Here is a 21,362-nt window from a genome sequence, read left to right as displayed (position 1 = left end):
AGAGATTTGATTATTATTCCTTCTTCTTTTACCCTTCAGTGATGTCTGAAGGAGGTAGACAGTATTGGCTAGAAGATTTATTAAGGGAAAGAGATTTGTGGAAAGAAATGTCCCAACGTTGTTCATTATTTATGCCGTCCAGAAAATAAAAAGCTTTTGGAATTGGCAAGGATAGAACATCAATCAGTGTTTATCACCGCTAATCTGATACTGGAATCCTATACTTAGGCAGTCAAACCTTGAAAACCTCCAGTGATGGGTACTTATTAGCCCTCTATGCAGCCTTTCTTCTTTGGTTCCCAGATTACCTTTTTTATATTAAATTAGGTTTTTAAGGTTCACTATATAGTTTGGTGTTTAAGTATTTCCATGCTTCACAAGAATTATGCATATTTTAAGCATGGTTTAAATGCACCGTCATACTCATACCAAGTATAACCCCATCTCTCTTTTTTGAAGATAATTATAGATTCACATAGAGTTATAAGAAATAATAAGTACTACATGGCCTCCACCCAGTTTGCTCTAATGGTAACTTTTTATATAACTAAAGTACAATAGCTCTGGAAATTGACATTCCCCTCTCTTTTTTTTTTTGAAGCGGTTAGATTGCCTCATAATCCTGTGGGGATACTATGTGACTACACTAAGTGATGACTACACTGAAACTGGAGAAGTAGAGGTTTTCATGATAACCCGAAGGTGGTCTTGTTTTTTAATTCAGAGCTGTCTGAACTAGAGGATTCAGCAGAACTGAAGTACCCACTTTTAATTATACATAATAAAAATCCCCTTGCCTCCACCTTGAGCTATCAATTTACCTCCCTAAACTCAATGTGGAAGAGGTCTGGGAGGCAGATCTGGGCTCTCTACCTTCTCCCCCTGCTTTCTCTTTAAACCACAACACTTTAGATATATCATGGAGATTTCATTTATCATTTTGTTTGAAGAAAAAAAAAGTTCTAATGCTTAAACCACTGGATTAATTCAGTAGGCTTTATTAAAGCTAGAGATATCAGTAAGGCTTAGAAGGTTAGAAAATATCCATTCCAGTCATCATCAGCATATTGCTCTCTAAGAGTACAAATTCTTTGGAGCTTCATTTAGAAAACTGAGCACATGCAAAAATTTAAACTTTGGGAAAATATATGCTATAGAAAAATATGCCTACTACAAGGTAGTTTCTGTGAATTTAGTAATTAAATCTAGTAATACTAAGAAGAAATATACTAACATCTGTGTCTTCTCTTGACAGTCTTAATAGATAAAGACCAGAATCCAAAGTGGAAACCAGCTGATCTGAAAGAAGTTACTGATGAAGATTTGAATGATCATTTTAAATCTCTGGGAAGCAATGATCTGAAATTTTGAGTTGAACTGGCATTTTAAGATGTTGCTTTGGAGCAGCAGTTGACAAACTATAGCTTGCTGCCTGTTTTTTACACAGCCCACAAGAGAAGAGTGTTTCTACATTTTTTAATTGTTGAAAAATAATCAAAGACTAATATTTCATGACATATGAAAACAGTGAAATTCAGATTATAGCATTCATAACATTTTATTGGAACATAACATTTTTTCATTTACATATAACTGGCTGCTTTTACACTATAATATAGAGTTGAGTAGTTATTGCAGAGAACCATGTGGCCTGCATAGCCTAAATTATACATCTGACCCTTTTTGGAAAGTTTCCCAACTTCTGTTTTAGAAGAATGGTAAAGCAGGAACGGCTTTAGAATTCTCTTCAGTAAGTATATCTATTTGAAATGGGAACTTTGTTTTGGTCCTGGGTAGTGGTTTATATGTTTATAAAATAACCTTATGCATAGATTACCAAAAATAAAAGCTAAAAATGTTTTTAGATAATGTGTCATAGATTTTTTTCCACATATAAATCTATTTAAAAATTAGTTACTGTAGCATAAGTGTTACTTTTATAATATTGGAAATCTAAGGCAAAGATTTTTATGAAATTTTCTATTCGGTATTATTAATGCAGCCTTAGCCTTCCCCAAGGTAATCGTAAATCCATCCTTTGGTGAAAGCACTGTTCTTTATTTGCAATTTTTGCTAATCTGAGAATGAGGATTTAAGAAACGCCAATCTCTAAGACAAGGACACTCTACTTTTTGTATCAAACTTTGTGTGATATCAGTTGTTCTTACAGAAATTTCAAAAAAGGGGAGAAACTTAATTGAAAATAAGAGGGTTTTTGTTCAAAATATAAATGCCTTCAACAATTGACAAATTTAAGGTATGTAGGCACTGCAAAGTATTCCAGACTCAGAAGCATTAAAGTACTAGGTAAGAATAATTTTTAATTAAATGTCAGCTTATCATTTATTTTGTAGCTTGGCATAATTTCTCCTTCATTCCAGACCCCTCAGATACTAAGAAAACTTCACGTTTGTATGAACACAAAATGATAGAACTGCAAAAGACAAAGATTATGTCCTCTACACTTTTTATAGACAAGGAAATTACAGTCCAAAAGGTATTAAGTTTTAATTAAGCATATTCCTTCCCATGAATTCAGAGAACAGATCTGGAATAAAGATGACATGATAGTGGGACATATTTACATTTATATTCCTGAAGCACCAAAATTATGACCGAAAGATCCAAGAAATTATTTGTGTAAGTTGATTTTCACTCATTTATATTTGTTAGAAATGTTGAATTCCTTTATGTTGAAATTTTAAAAAAAAGTACAAGGTTGAAAAGTAGTTGCTTATTTTAAATAACTCATGGCTAGCTAATTGCAACTGAACTTTATTGTGCAGTTTCAAAAATGTTTTCATAAAAATATCTGGAAAAGTATACCATTTGATAGCTAAGTCTAACAAGGAAGAGAATTTGCTAACAAAATTTGAGTTTTGCAAACTAAGATGCAATAAACCATTCTTATAAGCCAAGGCTATATCTCCTAGGAAGATTTATCCTATTAGTCACACATATAGTAGGAGGGCATTAATAAAACAACATATGCCTTAGATTTGTTTTTAAATTTCTCTTCCATGAAACTATAAAGTCTCTAACTTTTGATATCTAAAAACTATGTAATACAAATATATGTAATCCCCCTCCTATCTCAAAAAATGCCAATTGAGTATGATATGAGTATCATGCTACTTACTCAATGAATGCCTCTTTTTAGTACTGATAAGACAGTTTGACACAAATTATTCCTTTGGGACTAAGATGATAATCATCTCTGTCCCCTTCAAAAATGCTTTAAGTACTAATATCTATAGGCAGTTTGCAAAGAAGTGATAAGGCAACAAAGTAGAGAACTCTTAAGATCAAAGGCATGAAACCAGAAGGTATAGTAGGTAGGAGACATTTAACAAATATGCATCAGTGAAGTATATTTGTGGGGTTATGTGAGTTTTGTTAAGTAAGGAATTGGTATATTTCCTCTAATACTCTACTCAGTTGCTACCTAGAGGTCCTTTGTCACAATGGTTGGGGCTCATCTGCCCCTATACTGGATGTTCCTGAGGGAAAGTTTCAGTGGTTTGGCACATGTCAGTATGATAAAGAAAGGAAACTGCTACTGTGTCATTTGCCTCAGTTTAAAACATTGGAAACTTGGTTTTGTAGTGCTGTCTTCTGATGTAGTCTGACATTAGTGCTCTTTCTTGGTTCCCCCTTGTCTCCACTTTCTCTCATCTAATTTGGCCACTATTCTTATTTCATCTGTGCTCATGGCATGAATTGATACCAAATGTTTTCCTTTCCAGTAGCTATTAATTCTTTCAGTCTTCTGTTTGTGGTGTCTCCTTTCTCAATCTGTATATTCTTTTATTGTTTGTGAAAGACCTTCAAAATGAAGTAGAGTCAGTATTTCAATTTGAAGGTATGAAGACCATTTTTATCAAAGATGTTCCCATTCATCTTGTTATCAAGGCCAACCTGTATCTTAACTATCACAGGCAATACAAATTTATCTGCTCCCATCCGCCCCCAACTTGGTTTATCCACTAACTCATTGTATTATATGTAGGTCTTGTAGTCTCCCATCCATTGTTTGACAGATAACATATTTCCCAGTTTCATTCATAACTCTCTGAATGCCACAAAATATTGTGTTGCATTGAAATGTGATTCAACGATGAAGGGGTGGTGTTCAGTGACAACAAAACTGTATGGCAGTTGCATGTGAGAAAGTGTGGTGACAGATCAGACTTTTAACCTAGATAGGGATCTGGAAGGCATTCTTGTTATACCCTTGGGAAACAGGAGTCCACGGCAAAGAGAGAACCTGAAGTTAAAATATTTACAAGTAACCAAAGCCCACTAGTCTATGTCCTTATGTATACTGAAAACTTTAGTGTGACTGGTTGCTTTATATGGCTTTGTTTTCTCACCATAAGAGATATTATTTTATATCCCTCAATAACTATGTAAGCTTTTAAATAACAGTTTACTTTGCAGCAAGTGTCCTAAAGTGAATGGAAAAAAAAAAAAAAAGCAACAGGTAAAGGTTTTTGTTCGAGTTACTAGTTTATATACTCAAAAACCCAAACTTCTCTTCATGAGCCAGAAATATGTTTTGTACATTTGTGAAACTTGCTGCCCTTAGCCTTACAATTTCAGATCCTTGAATAAACAGGAATGGTAGTTTTTCTGTTTTATAAGTTAGTACGCTATAAATACAACAGGACAGCACAGATCCTGGAATTAGGTGAAATTCATTTTGAATGATAGGTATCCCAAGGCAACTGAAAGATGTCACATCATTCTCTTTAAAGAGCTGTTTTCTTTGCCCATATATCTTGGAGAATTCATTCTATTTGATTGTGTTTCAAAGCATAATTATTAAAATTAGAGGTAGCTGTTCTGCCGGCTTACAAGGCCAAATACGTATTTATCTCATTAAAAAGGTCACAAGTGTTTTTCTGTCTTTCCTCAGATTTTAATGACAAGGACCTATTGTATTTTAATAAAAGGATCCAACATAGGGCTTAAATAACTCCCTTTCCAGTTAAACCTCTTGTGTAGCAAATCTTAATGAAACAATAATTCTAGAGATCAGTCCCAATTTATGTCTCCTCAGTATCATTGAGTTCTCAAACAGTACTTAATCCTTAAAAAAAAAAAAGTATGTATGTAAGGCAGTGAAAAAAAAAGCTTCAAAGCAGCTAAATTTATATTAAAAAATGTGTAGTATATGGTTATAAAATCCGATGGGCATTGTGTTTACTTTGTTTCATGGAAGGATTTCTTCATTTTGTAATGCAATAAAAGTCTTCATGCATTATCTGGTCCCATAGCATTTCAATGATGACTGTCCCACTAGTCAATAAAAAATCTGGGAACAATATTTAGTATACCAGACCTCTGCATTTCTGAGACAGTAAGACTTTAAACACATTTAGACTGTGACGAGGTTCAGCCTCCTACCTTGCATAGTGGGCTTCTGTTATTTTAAGATTTCCTGGAATGCTATTCATAAAAAGTACTCACACTTGTTTTCTTAGTTATATCACTGGCTGCTTAATTTAATGTAATAAAACACTCATGTTATCATGGTTTCTGTAAATCTTTTAAAGATAGCTTTATAAACAAAGTCTGAGTCATCCAATAATAGCTGTGGTTAGGGCTCTGAGGTTCAAGGTGGTAGTTAAGGTTTTCATCTACAAAATTATCATCAGGACTGTGTTCCCAGATGGGTTGCTTTCTAATATATGATCCTTTGTGTCAAGTAGGGAGCTTTGACACAAATGGACACAAATAATTTTGACAAACAAGACCCACTGTTGAGTGCCATTCTTTTGCCAAGGCATTTTGGAAAAAATCCTTTTTGCATCTTGAACTATTTTGTGTAAATTAATAGAAATATTAATTTGGAACGTGGGAACACTCTATTCTTAAGCGTTTTCTTTGGTGATGCCACTACTGCCTCAAGAAGAAAGTGGTGTGACATACAGCTGATTACTGTGGTGTCACAGAAATTGTTTTAAGCAGTTTTGTGTTAATATCACATTTCATCCTTAGGTATTTCTATACTAGTGAAGTGACCAACAGTTTTCTTTTCTTTTTTTTTTTAAACATCCAGATGGAGTTATTTGTACTGGTTCACACCATTTTTTTTTTGTTTGTTTCATGTATTTAAACTAGCACCAACTATGTCCACAGTCCAAGCATCATTATCTTACAGCATCAAGGCCCCTCACTCTCAATGTATGGGATATCACAGTATTTGATGTTATTGCATGCCCACTGCTGCAGAGCATCATTCAAGATTTCCTGGGACAGGCGGTGTGCATATTCAAAAACTATAATACTGGGCACTGATGACTCCTTCACTTCTTCTCTGATATTAACTGGAGAAGGCATCCTAGGCAGAAATCTCTCTTCTGGCATAAAGCTTTCTTCACTTGCATGTCGCTTTTCTGCGTCAAATGTGGTAGGAAATGGGAAAGTTTGCTTTGATTTCATGCAGCCCATGATATAAAGAGCTCTGACTGAGTAGAGGAAACCGATAGCAAAGTCTACTTCAACAGCATCTTTGAAAATATGAAGAGTCCGTATATGTGATGTTGACCAGTAATTTCTCTAGGCCACGTCCAGAATCAATGCTCCCTTTCACTACTCTTCACATGTAGTGTTTATCTGTCAAGAGAAGGGAGGTTTTGTTTTGAAGTTATAAAATGCAAAATACTGTATGATTAGGTGGCATGTAGAAACAGTTAACACTTTGTTTCCTTGAGGAAATAAGAAGTAACAATATAGTTTTATCTTAGCAATAGAAGGAAAAGATAATCTCTCAATAAAAATGGCAATTTACAAATAGGAAAACACTTTTAACATCTTGAAAACTTTATAAAATTGCATATGTAGTTAAACCTTTGTTAGATTAAATTTATCTATACCAGGGATCAGCAAATTAAATCTAATTGGCTGAATCCCAGTTGTCTGTTTTGTAAATAAAGCTTATTAGAACCCAGCCACACTCATTCACTTATGCATCGTCTATGGCTGCTTTTTGCTACAAGGGCACGGTTGAATAGTTTGCAAAGTCTAAAATATTTACTATCTGGCTCTTTACAGAAAATACTTGCCAACCTCTGATCTATATTCTCAAGGGAAACAAGCATATCAAAATTTGATCCTGCCTGAAACTGCATAAGCCTACTCATATTGGGCTTCTATCAGAGTTAGGCTTTATTTCCTGGTGAAATGTTTACAAACAGTGATGGTCTTGTGATGAAAGAAAATCATGGTCTTTACACTAGTGCCAATGCTAAATGGAAAGATAATCTGTGCTCATGGATTGGAAGACTTATATCATTAAGATTTGATACTACCCAAAGTGATTTACAGATTTAAAGCAGTCACAATAAAAATTCCAATCTTCTTTGCAGAACTGGAAAAGTTAATCAAATCCATATGGAAGGCAAGGCCAAAACATAGCCAAAAACATCTTGAAAAAGAGCAAAATTGTAGGACACACAGCTCCCAATTCCAAAACTTATTACAAAACTAAGTAAACAAAACAGTGTGGTACAAGTACAGACATACAAACCAATGGGATATAATTGAGAGTGCATAAATAACCCACATATCTATAGCCAACTGATGTTTCTTTTTTTGTTAGCCACTTTATGGAGATATAGTCACATACCATACAATCCATCCAGGGTGTACAATCAACAGTTTTTAGTATAATCACAGTAGCGCATTCATCAGTTTATCATCACAATCAATTTTAGAGCTGAAAGCAACAGAACCCAGGAGGAGCAAGGGACCAGCAGATGCCAGCCACATGACTGCCCAGCTGACAGAGGTATTAAGATATTTAAATATCTTAAGATATTTTTCCCTAGACACCTTAGTTTAAACATTTTCACAGCTTTAGAACTATAAACTTGAAACATTAAATTCCCCCTTTTAAAAGCCATTCCAGTTCTGGTATCTAGCATTCTGGCAGCTTGCAAACTAGAACAGTCCCCCATTCTCTATTCCTATTGTATCACCTGGTAACCTATATTCTAGATTCTAACTTTATGAGTTTACTTATTATACTTAGTTCATATTTAGTGAAACCATACAATATTTGTCCTTTTGTTTCTTGCTTATATGTTGAAAATGTAAAGGTTCATCCATGTTGTCACATGCATCAGGACTTCATTCCTTCTTACCGCTGAAAAATTCTTCATTGCATGTATACATCACATTTTGCTTATCTCTTCACCGGTTGATGGACATTATGATTGCTTCCATCTTTTGGCAATTGAAAATAATGATGCTATGAACATTGGTATGCAAATGTCTCTTCATGTCCCTGCTTTCACTTCTGCTGGATATATACATAGTAGCAGGACTGCCAGGTCATACGGCAATTCTATACTTGGCTTTCTAGGAACTGCCAAACTGTCTTCCACAGTGGCTGCACCAATTTAAACTCCAACCAGCAGTGAATGAGTGTTCCTATTTCTCTACATCCTCTCCAACACTTGTAGCTTTCTGTTTTTTTTTTAACAGTGGTCATTCTAGTAGGTGTGAAATGATATCTTATGGTGGTTTTGATTTGCATTTCCCTAAGAGCCAGTAATGTTGAACGTATTTTCCTCTGCATTTTTGGTATGGACAACTGATTTCTGACAAGGTAGCCAAGTGCACTCAATGGGGAAAAACAGTCTCTCCAATAAATGATACTAAAAACACATGGAAAAGAATAAAAGTAGACCCCTATCTCATGCAAAATTATACAAAATTAACTCAAAATGAATCAGCAACCTAAATATTTAAGAGATAAAACTTTAAAACTCTTAGAAGAAAATAAGGAAATAGCTTCAAGATCTTATAATCAGCCAATGTTTCCTAGACATTGCATTAAAAGCATGAACAACAAAATAATAAATAAGACTTCATAAAAATTAAAAAATTTTTTGTATATCTAAGGACTCTATCAAGAAAGTGAAAAGACCACCAACAGAATGGGAGAAATTATTTGGAAACTATATGTATGATAAGAATTTAATATCCAGAATATATTAAGATCTTCTACAACTCAACAAGAACCCAGTTTAAAAGTGGCCAAAAGATTTTAATATGAATTTCTCCAAAGAAGATATACAAATAGTCAATAAGTACCTAAAAAGGTACCCAGCATCATTATACATTAGGAAAGTGTAAATCAAAACTGTAAGATACCATTTTATATACTGGAATAGATGGCTACTATTTTAAAAACAGAAAATAACAAGTGTTGGAGAGGATGTGGAGAAATAGAAACACTTGTTCACTGTTGGTGGGAATATAAAATGGTCAGTCACTATAGAAGAGTTTGGCAGTTCCTTAGAACATTAAAACTATACTATGACTCAGTAATTCTATTTATAGGTATACACCCAAAATAACTGAAAGTAGGGACTTGAACAGATGTTTGTACACCATGTTCATAGCCAAAAGGTGGAAGCAACCCAAATGCCCATCAGCAGATGAATGGATAAGCACATTGGTGCTGTATATACCCCACAAAAATTTGTTCTTAATTTATTCCTGTGGATATAAATCCATTGTAAATAGGACTTTTGATAAGGCTATATCCTAGTTAAGTACCTCATCCTAAATGAGGTGGGTCTTAATCCTATTACTCTAGTCCTTTTTAAACAGAGTGAACTCAGACATGAGAGAAAAAGCCATGAAAGCAAGAATGAAATCAGTGAAACCTGGTAGAGAAGGGAGAGACCAGCAGATGCTGCTCTGTGCCCTACCAAATAGCAGAGGAGCCAAGACTCGCCAGCAGCAAGTCTTCAAAAGAAGCATCGCTTTGATGATGCTTTGATTTGGACATTTTCCCAGACTTTAACCATGAACAAATAAATCCCCATTGTTTTAGTCCGAATCATTTCATCATATTTGCTTTGAGCAGCCTAAGAAACTAAAACAACATACATTAGAATATACTAAGCTGTAGAAATGAATTAAATTCTGATACTTGCAACAATATAGATGAATCCTGAATACATCATGTTGAGTGAAATAAGTCAGACACAAAGGGAAAGATATTGTATGACTACATTTATATGAAATAGTTGGAATGTACAAAAGCAAAGAGGCAGAAGGTAGAGTACAAGTGACTAGAGACAAGGTGGGTAGGGTGAATGGGAGTTAATATATACTGGATATAGGATTTCTGTTTGGGGTGGGAAAGTTCTGGTAATGGTGGTCAGGTTAGTACAACATAGTGAATGTGATTAATCTAACTGCATGGTATGCTTGGGACTGGTTGAGAGATGGGAAATTTTATGTTGTATATGTGTTTCTACAATTTTAAGAAAGAAAAAACTAAAGAGACAATAACAGTTAAATGCAATACATCATCCTGGACTGGATCTAATAAGTGGAGGAGCAAAGTCTCAAAAGGACATTATTGTAACATATGGTGAGAACTCTGCCTGCTGAGCCACCATGGCCCACCCTGGCAAACTTTTTAACAGGGCTAGACAGTATATATTTTAGGCTTGTAAGCCATATGGTCTCAAATATAGACTAAGTTTTATATCAGTGTTAAAGTTCCTGAACTTGATAATTGTACATGACATAGTTACAAAAGTGAATATTCTTGTTAGGAACTGTACATGGAAGTATTATATATTCAAGGACACTATGTATTCAACTTATTTAGAAGATAGATAGAATGACACAGCAAATATGGCATTTGGTGGATCTAGGTGTCGGGGGGTGGGGCGATGGCATTTTGGAGTTCTCTGTGTGGGTTTTGTATTTTTACAACTGTCCTATAAGTTTGGAATTATTTCACAATTAAAAAAAAAAATCCCAAGCCAAAAAAAAGATGAACAACAAAAAAGAGCACAGGTTAGACTTGTCAAAGCCACCTGTGGTTTTTTTTTTTTTGGCACCACAGGCAACACAAGACTGATCCTTAAGAGAACATAAACACATGATACTAAGCACCACTATCAATCATCCTGGGTTTCTGCCTGGGGGCATTTGCCAGTATTATCATGGAAAAGTTGAGCCCAAGCACAGTGGAAGTTCTACTAAGCTGAGGAGGCACAGAGGTTTGCATTAGTGATACAGTCGGCATTTATAGGATAGAGTTCTGGAGAAAAGGCTGTGGGTAAGGATGCAGAAATTTGCATGGGAACTGATCAAGTATACTTGTCTAAGGGCTGGGAATGTACATGTGCAGGATAAGGATCTGTAAAACCCAGCAGAAGATTACCTGCTGAAGGGCCTAGGGTTGAATGGTGGTACTATATAGTTCTCGGAATCTTTGAAGTTCAAACCAGCCACAGTGGAGAGACTTCACTGAAAATTCCAGGCATTTAATTATTACTTTAGAAGTATAACATATTAAGATTGAAAAGCAAACTCTAGAGCAGAGGTTGGCAAACTTTTTTTTTCTTTTTTTTTTTGGCATGGGCAGGCACCAGGAATCAAACCTGGGTCTCCAGCATGGCAGGTGAGAACTCTGCCTGCTGAGCCACCATGGCCCACCCTGGCAAACTTTTTAACAGGGCTAGACAGTATATATTTTAGGCTTGTAAGCCATATGGTCTCATTCACAACTGCTTTGCTGTTGTACTGCAAAAGCAGCCATAGACAATATGTAAGTAAATGGATGTGGCTGTGTTCCAATAAAACTCCATCTACAAAAACAGGCAGCCAGCCTACAGAACACATTTTCTGATTCCTTTCCTAGAGAAAGAGCTTGGACTAAGTTCAAACAGATATAGACCCACTCTAACAAAGAATAAAACAGAATTTCACATTAATTTTTTTAGTGGTGGCTCTTAAATTTTTTAAAATTGTTTTCCCCTCTGTTCACAAATGTTCAATCTTTTTAGCCCATGCAATGAGTATTTTTCATTTCAGATGTGGTATGTTTTCGTTCTAGACTTTTCCATTCGATTCTTTTTAATTTTTTTACAATTTCTATTTAGCTGATGAGATTTTCTATTGCATCTTTATGATCATTCTTTACCTTTATATCCTTGAACATATTTAAATAACTGCTTTAAAGTTGATGTTTAATTACTAATTTTAAGTGCTCTGTCATTTGGAAGTCTGCTGGGTCATCGTGGAGTCTATTTCTAAGAATTGCTTTTTTTCTCCTTGATGGTAGGCCACATTTCTTCACATCTAGTAATTTTTTTATTGTACAATGACATTGTAGATAATATTTTGTAGGTAGTCTGGATTATGTCATTTAATGGTACTGAGTTTTGAACAAAATCTATAGATTTATCCAATCTGAAGAACAGGAGGGGAAAATGATTTTTAAAAACTTAAGCAACCACTAAAAAAAGTGAGTATGCCTAAAAAAAATGAACTAGATACATTTAACCCAAATTAAGGCAGTAAAGAAAGAACATAGGAAGACAAAAAAGAAAATGGAATGATTAGAATACAAACAGCAAGGTGGCAAACTCAAACCCATCCATATCAGAAATTATTTGAAAGGAAGTGAAATAAAAATTCCAATGAATAGGCAGGGATGATCAGACTAGTTAAAAAATAAGATCCAACTACTGTATGCCATCTATAAGAGATGACTTTAAATTCAAATTCACCAGCAGATTGGCAAAAGAAGACAGGAAAGGATATACAATGTAAACAGAAAGCATTAACAAACTTTTGGTTTTATTACTATCAGACAAAGTAGACTTAAAGGCCAGGAATGTCACCATAGATAGATACTTTATAATGATAAAATATCAATGAAGAAAACATAACCATCATAAATGTGTATATAAAAACTGACAGAACTAAAGGAAGAAATAAAGCCACAATCATAATTATAGATTTCTCAGTAACTGATAGACTAGCCAAAGAAAAAAAAATGAATACAAGTTCTAAACAGTATGATTCAACATGAGTTAACTGACATTTATTGATTACTATACCTAACAACCATAGGATACCCATTCTTACCAAGTACATATGAAACATTTGCTAATATAAAGTACATGTTGGACCACGAAACAACAGATTTCAAACTTTTCTAGCCACCACAGAACTAAATTAGAAATAAATCACAATAAAATAACCAAAGCCCCACTAACTATTTGGAAATTTTTTTTTTCTTTCTCGTTGCTTTTTTTTTTTAATTGTGAAAAATTATATATATATACCCAAAAGCAATAAATTTCAAAGCACACCACAACAATTAGTTATAGAGCAGATTTCAGAGTTTGGTATGGGTTACAGTTCCACAATTTTAGGTTTTTCCTTCTCGCTGTTCTCAGACACTGGAGACTAAAAGAAATATCAATATAATGATTCAGCAGTCATACTCATTTGTTAAATCCTGTCTTCTCTGTTATAACTCCTCCTTCTCCTCTGATTTTTCTCCCAATTTTTAGGGGTATTTGGGCTATACCCATTCTAACATTTTCATGCTGATAATATGGGATAGGGGGATGGAACTAGTTTATGTCCTAGAAAGGCAGGCCCCTCTGAGTTTCAGGACTTATCTGGCCTAGGAACCCATCTGGAGGTTGTAGGTTTCTGGAAAGTAATCGTAGTGCATGGAACCTTTGTAGAATCTCAGACAGAGCCCTAGGTTCTTTAGGGTTGGCAGGAATGGTTTTGGTTGGGGTTCGGCAAATCATGATAAATAATATCATGATTATGAAAGCTGAAACTTTCATAAGAGTAGCCTCCAGAATAGCCTCTTGACTCTGATTCTCTCAGCTACTGATAAACTTACTTGTTAATATTATTTTCCTCCTTTTGGTTAGGAAGGCATTGTCAATTCTATGGTGTCAGGGCTAGGCTCATCCCTGGGAGTCATAGCCCAAGTTGCCAGGAAGACTCACCCCTGGATGTCACGTTCCATGTAGGGGAGAGGGTAATGATTTTCCTTGCAGAGTTGGGCTTAGAGAGGAGAGAGAGGCCACATCTGAACAACAAAAGAGGTCCTCTGGAAGTAACTGTTAGGTATAACTAACTATAGGTAGACTTAGTTTCTCTGCTACAGAAATAAGCTTGTCAAGAGCAAGCCTCAAGATCAAGGGAGTTCCTAATATTTGAGACAGTATTTGAGGTTTCCCCAGTGGTAAAGTTTAATAGTTCAATATTTTTTCTCTCATCTCTCAAGGGACTTAACCACTATCTGAAAATTAAACATCACAATTCTAAATAACCTACTGGACAAAGAAGAAATCACAAGGGAAATCAGAATATATTTTCAGGTATATAAAAAAATCACAGAATAACAAAATTTGTGAAATGCATTTAACACTTAGAGGTAATTTTATAGAAAAGAAGAAAGGTTTAAAATCAGTAATCTAAGCTTTTATCTTAAGAGAAAAAAATTAAATCCAAAGTAAATAGAGGGAAATCAAATAGATAAGAGAGAAATAAATGAAACAAACAAAAAGGGCAAATAATAAAGAAAATCATTTGGGACCAATGTTGGTTCTTTAAAAATACCTAATAAAGTAGATGAATCTACCTACACAGATGAAGAAAAAAGAAAGACAATACATATAACCAAAATATGGGAAGAAAAAAGACATTATTACAGAGCCTATATATGTTAAATGGCTAACAAGGGAATATTATGAACAACTTGATGCCAATACTAAATTACAAAACTGGCATGAGAAAATAGAAAATCTGAAGATCCTGTCAATAAAACAAATTGAATTTGTATTTTAAACCTTCCCCAAAGGAAACCTTCAGGCCCAAATAGCTACACTGGAGAAGTCTATCAAACACTTCACTTCTGAAAGAAATAGAGGAGGAGGAAATACTTCCAAACTCATACTACATAAGGGCTGTTATGAAAACCAGACAGTACAAGAAATATCTAAAGGCCAATATCTCTTTTGAACATAAATTCAAAAATCAATTTAAAAAATGCCAAACTGATTCCAGCATGAACACATCATGACCAAGTAGGATTTGTTGATTTTTTGTATCTTACATTGCATTTTTGGTATAAACATCACTTGGTCATACTTTATCTGTCTCCATAACATAAAAGAGAATAAATGAAATGATTATCTCAATAATTACAGAGAAAGCGTTCAACAATTTTACAGAAACCATTCTATACAAATGAAAAGAAACCTGCCAAAACAGCTTTGAGAAAACAAAGTTGGAAGACTCAAACTATACAATTTAAAGAATGAACATAAAACTACAGTAATCAAGACAGTACCATAATGGAGAAAGGATAGACACAAATATATGCAACAGATTACAGCCCATAAACAGACCCATACAATGATGGTCAACTGATTTTTAACAAATGTGCAAAAACAATTCAATGGAGAACAGGTAGTCTTTTCAATAAATGGAGTTGGAACAATTGGACATCTATATGCAAAAAAAAAATCAACTATATCTTATACAAAATTAACCTTTTACAAAAAAAATAACATAGATCTATTCCTTAACCTCACACAAAATGGACCATAGATCTAGATGTAAACTATTAAAATATGCAGGGAATATTCATGATCTTGGGTAAAGCATCTTAGATATGACACCAAAAATGGATTTATCAGAATTTAAAACTTTTGCTAGCGGAAAAGCACAGTTAAAGGAATAAAAAGACAAGCCCGAGACTGGGAGAAAATATTTGCAAATCATACATCTGACAAATTATTTGTATCCAGAATATATAACTATCAAAACTCAAGAACAAAATAAGAACAAAAAGAAAATTAAAAACCCAGTTTTTAAACTGGACAAAAGATTTGAACCATCATTTCACCAAAGACTTGTGAAAAGTAAATAAACACATGAAAAGATACTTAACATCATTAGCCATTAGGCAAATGAAAGTTGAAAACCATGATGAGATACAAACTTCACACCTGTTGGCACATTCTATGAATGTACATTCATATATTCTAGAATGGATTAAAAAAAAATTGGTGAGGGTGCAGAACACTGTGAAATTTTATACCTTGCTGGTGGGTGGGAATGCAAAACAGCACAGCCACTCTGGAAAACAGTCTGGCAGCTTTTCATAAAGTTAAACATACAATTGTCTATGACCCAGCCATCCCACTCTTAGGTATTTAGCCTAGTGAAATGAAAATTTATGTTCACATGAAAACCTATACACAAATGTTTATAGCAGCTTTATTCACAATCACCAAAAGTTGCAAATAACAGTAAATATAGTGATATACGCACTAACATGGAAGACTCTTAAAGGCATTATGCTGAGTAAAAGAAGTTAGTCCCCTAAGGTTACATATTGTGCTATCCCATTTATGAGATGAGCTGGAAAAGTCAAAACCGTAGAGACAAAGATCAGTGGTGAAGTCCAGTTAGGGGAAAATTATGACTGACTACATGGGAGTAGCAGTGTGATAGAACTGTTCTGTATCCCAATTGTGGTGATGGCTGTCCAAACCTATACAGGTACTAAAACTCAGAACTATTCACCAAAATGAAGTGAGTTTTACTGTATTTAAATTTAAAAAAATGTATTTTAAAAAATCACAAGGCAATACCCGTTACATACCCACTATGATCACTAAAACTTAAAATCCCAGCAGTACCTTGTATTGGCAATAATGTGAAATTCATATATCGATGGAAGCATACAATGATATAGTAACTTTAAAAAACAGTTTTGGTTGTTTCTTATAAAATTCATCATGTACTTCGCCTATGAACCTGCCCATTTTACTTCTAAGTATTTACCTAAGACAAACTGAAGCATGTACATAACAAAACATGCGTGCCAATGTCCAAAGCAGATTTAGTCACAATAAACAAAGTTAGAAACAACCCAAATGTGTATCAATAGGAAAATGGATAAACAAATTCTATGTCATCTATAAAATGGAAAAATACTCAGCATTAAGAGAGAATGCATTACTACTATATGCAACAACATGGACGAATCTCTGAAACATGTTGGGCCAGTACATATGTGATCAAGGCTGATCACATATGAATTTCAAGAGTGAACAAACTAACCCCATGAACAGAAATCAAAACAGTGGGTCCCTTTGGGTGGGAGGTGGTAACTGTCAAGCAGGGGGCATAAGAGAACTTTCTGGATGATGGAAATCTGTATTTCAATTGGGGTGAAGGTTACATTGGATATAAATTTGTCAAAACTCATCAGATTATATACTTAAGATCTGTGTATTTCACCATATGTAATTTTCACTTAAATAAAAACATACAAAACAGTTTTTGAGAATATTCTGGGAAACATAAGGCCAAGGGATTGATTTTTTATACCTGAAAAAGACTGCCCACTTTAATCACACATATCAAGTCTTTGAAATCAGTTTAAAATTCCAGCGCTTAAGGTTGGGCCACCTTCAGAGCTTATAATACTGTATTCCTCTTACACCAGGCTGTTGTTTCCTTTATTCTTACACTGACCTAAAACTAACCCAAACTCACTGGCCATATTCTTCTGGTTCGCCAGAAGAACAAAAAGCTTTCTCCTGTCCCAACTGACAGTTCAAGTGCTTTAATTTATTTCTCCCTTCCCTCGGGGACTTGTAGAGTGCCTAATTTGGAGTGATGTCAGTAAAAGAGAAATCAATTTGGGAATTGGATGTAATTCATTTGTCCCTACCCATGATGTTCCTGAACTTGTAGTTAAGGGGTTTGGAACAGGGAAAGGGATATAAAACCTTTCCCAAAGAAGTAGATTCATAATATTCTACCACAACACTCTCTCTGGTTCAGCCACATTCTAAATTGTATGCTAGGGGCAGTCAGATGTCTGTGGGACCTAGATATTAAAATATTTACGTTGGTCAATCTGTGGCTGGTTTGGCTGAATAACTGCTCATCAAGGATACTGTCCTTCAGTTGTTCATCACTTCAGTTTACTAATTTATATCACGTTTACCACCTCCACCCAACTACAAGGTGAAATAGGCAGACAAGGTCTGATTAGTCCCATTCACAAATGAAGGAAACTGACCCAGAGAGCTCAAGTGGCAAATAGGCATGGAGCTCCTATTCTTAACTGTAGTCTACACTTCTGGAATAATAATTGTGCCAACGTTACTTTCTCTTACCATAGCTATATTTTAGGTGTTAAACATCCTCCTCCTCTTTAATTTATGGGGCTTCTCCCAACCTCAGCTTTGAAGTTAATTCCTGTCAGTGAAGAAGAAGGCAGTTCCTTCCCAGGCTCCAAACAAGTCTATGTGGTCACTATTCCAGCACTAGCTGTCAACTCTGGCCTTCAGGTCCAATTTTGATAAAAAGACACTGATATATTCATGTCTTTAGGTAATCAAATGGTCCAGTAACTGTCTAATGGAATTGCTTATCACATGCTCAGAGAAGATACACTGCCATGATAGAATGTGACTGGTAAACGACCCCACATTTTTTTAAATGTGGTTTCCATCTACTGTTCATAGTAGCAACTGTTAAAATATTTGGTAGACATCCCAAAAGGCAGTTATAATCCAAATCTATGCATCAAATAAGTTTTTTTAAATTTCATTCTCCCCTAATAAGATAGTTGATTCATAATAAGGAAACAAAGTTTCAAAAATGTTAACAATGAACCCAAGTCAGCACAAAAGTATATGATCAGCCTTTTTTTTGGGAGAGCTTGTATGGTCAGCTGTCCTGAGTTCATTTTTAGTCTGTATTATTCAGCTATCAGGTTGGGAAGTTCCTATGATTATCAGTTGGCTGTGTGATATATTAAATGTTGGACATTAACAAGGAAAAATTTTGGCTGTCTTTTATTTTGTGTCATTTTAACTGGTTGATACAGATGTAGAAAATGTTTAAAAACTACAATTTTTCAAAAATATTGAACTAAAAGCAATTTCTTTCATGCTTTATCATATAATCTCTCAAGATACTTAAAAAGTTATCAGTGAAAATATCTCTTAACTATTCAGCCAATCTTTTATCAAAGTCCCTACTTGTATTCAGGACCAATGTCCATCAGAATATAAGTGCTGGACAGGCCACGGTGGCTCAGCAGGCAGGAATGCTTTCCTGTAATGCCAGAGGACCCAGGTTCGATTCCCGGTGCCTGCCCATGTTAAAAAAAAAAAAAAGCTGACTGGTATCGCCACAGAATATAAGTGCTTTCAAAACTTATTTAAGAAAATAAAGTCAGTTATTGTGTAGATGTAGTATTTATTTTATCCTTGTTCTAATAGGTGAAGTGGACATTTGTATATATGTGTACTATTCTTTAGATACTGTAGCTGAAAGCAGCAGTCTGAGTTTAAATCAGAATTTGAAACCAAAGCATTCATTTCAGATTAGTTTATTTCCACAATTAAAAAAAAAAAGGTGAAAAGACAATGACAGTTAAATGCAAAATGTGACTCTGGACCAGATTTAATAAGGGAGGAGAAAAGGCCTCAAAGGACATTATTGGGACAAATGAAAAAACTGGAATATAGACTGCAAGTTTTTTATCAATGTTAAAGTTCTTGAACTTGATACTTTTACTTAAGGTGGTTACATATGTGAATATCTTTTTCTTAGGAAATGTTCATGGAAGTGTTACACCTTCAAGGTGCATGATATATACAAGCTAAGTTTAGAAAATTGATTGATAAATTGATAAAATGATCAATAGCAAATATGGCAAAATGTAAAACTGGTGGAATCAGGTATCTGGGGAGGTATGCTGGTTTTCTGTATGTGTTTTATATTATTTTTGCAAGTATCATTTGAGTTTGAAATTATTTCAAAAATAAAAAACTCAAGGGGGGAAAGTATACTCAGTCCTCAACCTATTCCTACTGCAATCTGAAAATCATGATCGAATCATTCTCATCTGCTAAGCCAATGATTTATTCCATAAACTCCTACCTCACATTTGTAAATGCCATGTCTTTTAAAGGGGTTTTCATATTATTTTATACAACAGACAATAATTTTCCTCCATATAAAAAAATATACTGATGTATAACAAGATTAAATATCCTGCCTGGGCAAGTATGTGCCCTTGATGGCACTGCATAAAACATCAGTTGCATTGCCTGTTCTAGTACCCGTATCTTTTGATTCAGTTCCAGGGATCCTGCTGCTATATCATACTGCATGCCGTTCAGATTTCATTTTGTGCTAATTCAAATAAACTGCCTAATTATGGAATCATTTATTTTACAGAATTATTCTACAAAGAATTAAGTGTTAGAGAGTGTAGATGCAATGAGCATTCTCAAACTCAGCTGTTAGCAGTATAATTTGGTTCAACTCTTTTTCGACAATTTCATAGCAATTTATGTTGAACACCCTAACCCAAAAATCCCACTTCAGGAGTCTATTCTAAAGAAACTATCACAGTTACAACAAAGATGTCTATATAAAAATGTTGATCACAGCACATTTATAATAGGAAAAATTGGAAATAACCTAAATGTCTAAGAATAAAAGATCTGTTATTAGATGTCTATATCTTGGAATATTATGGAACTGCTAAATAACTTTGGAAACCTGTAAAATGGCCCCAGTAATCCCCACATCCTAGTATTCATGCCCTTTGTATAACACTTCCCCTTGGCTATGTGACTAATGACTCATTTCTAATAATAGAACACAGCAGAAGTGAGAGGATGTCACTTCTGAGGTTAAGTTTTGATAAGACTAATCTGTCTTGCACACCCTCTCTTGCCTGCTCTCATGGAAACTAACTGCAATGTTCTGAGCTGCCCTGTGGAGAGGCCCACAGACAAGGAACTGAAGAAAATCTCTCCAGGTGAGAACCTGGATCCTCCCCTGGTGAGCTTTTAGATGAGATCAGAGCCATGTCTGACAACTTGATGGCAATCTTGTGATAGACCTTGAGGCAGATGCACCTAGCTAAATAAGGTCCAGATTCCTGCCCACAGAAACTGGGAGATCAACATGTTTGTTATTTTAAGACACTAAATGTTGGGATGATTCATAATACAACAACGGATAATAACTAGCTTTTGAGGGGATACAGTAGATGCCCTCCATGGCAATGAATTCAAAAGGTACAGGTTTATAAATATTAAAACAGTAAAAACCTGAGAAATTCCTGTGTTTCCCATTATTCATCACCTTTGATTTACCTAAATATTCTTGAATGTACATTCTAGCCTAAATCAACTTTGAGGGCAGGGTTTTCTAAAGTATGCTTTTCATTTATCCTAAAACTACATGTTCTACAAGCAGGAAAAATTGCTTGTGTTGGATTTTAGGATTTGGCAAACAAAACTATTTTTTATCAAGCCATTTCTCATTTGAGTGCAAACTTATATTGCAGTTCATCCAACATTTTGTCAAGGTTCTTTTTTAAAAAATAACACCTTAGCATCATAAAAAAACATCTCAAAAGGCTCTGCTAAACAAAATGACTTTATACTAAAAATCAAGTGCATACATGTTTCTTGATGATTGTATAATGATACAGCTTTTGCAATGTGACT

The 21,362-nt window shown here is 34.6% G+C and overlaps 2 protein-coding genes across 21 annotated transcripts in view; one reads left to right on the top strand and one right to left on the bottom strand.

Annotated features, from left to right (window-relative positions):
* HIBCH (3-hydroxyisobutyryl-CoA hydrolase) overlaps window positions 1-6,613 on the top strand; it is a 149,120-nt gene extending 142,507 nt beyond the window's left edge. For 4 of the 7 annotated variants that reach the window (XM_077154456.1, XM_077154450.1, XM_077154453.1 and 1 more), the window contains one exon: window positions 1,256-6,611. In XM_077154456.1, coding sequence (XP_077010571.1) covers window positions 1,256-1,371 — 116 coding nt within the window. In that variant the 3' untranslated portion in view covers window positions 1,372-6,611. Of the gene's footprint in view, window positions 1-1,255 lie in introns of all 7 variants that reach the window. The other 3 variants (XM_077154454.1, XM_077154455.1, XM_077154451.1) reach the window with 3 other exon arrangements.
* AKAP19 (A-kinase anchoring protein 19) overlaps window positions 983-21,362 on the bottom strand; it is a 120,458-nt gene continuing 100,078 nt past the window's right edge. For all 14 annotated transcript variants that reach the window (XM_077154462.1, XM_077154464.1, XM_077154461.1 and 11 more), the window contains one exon: window positions 983-6,621. In XM_077154462.1, the coding sequence (XP_077010577.1) occupies window positions 6,169-6,456 (288 nt within the window). In that variant the 5' untranslated portion in view covers window positions 6,457-6,621 and the 3' untranslated portion in view covers window positions 983-6,168. The remainder of the gene's footprint in view (window positions 6,622-21,362) is intronic.

This window comes from Tamandua tetradactyla, chromosome 3 (genome assembly GCF_023851605.1).
Source record: "Tamandua tetradactyla isolate mTamTet1 chromosome 3, mTamTet1.pri, whole genome shotgun sequence".
NCBI lineage: Eukaryota > Metazoa > Chordata > Mammalia > Pilosa > Myrmecophagidae > Tamandua > Tamandua tetradactyla.
Note: the sequence above shows the minus strand (reverse complement) of the source record. Positions and strands in the feature narration are given on the sequence as shown.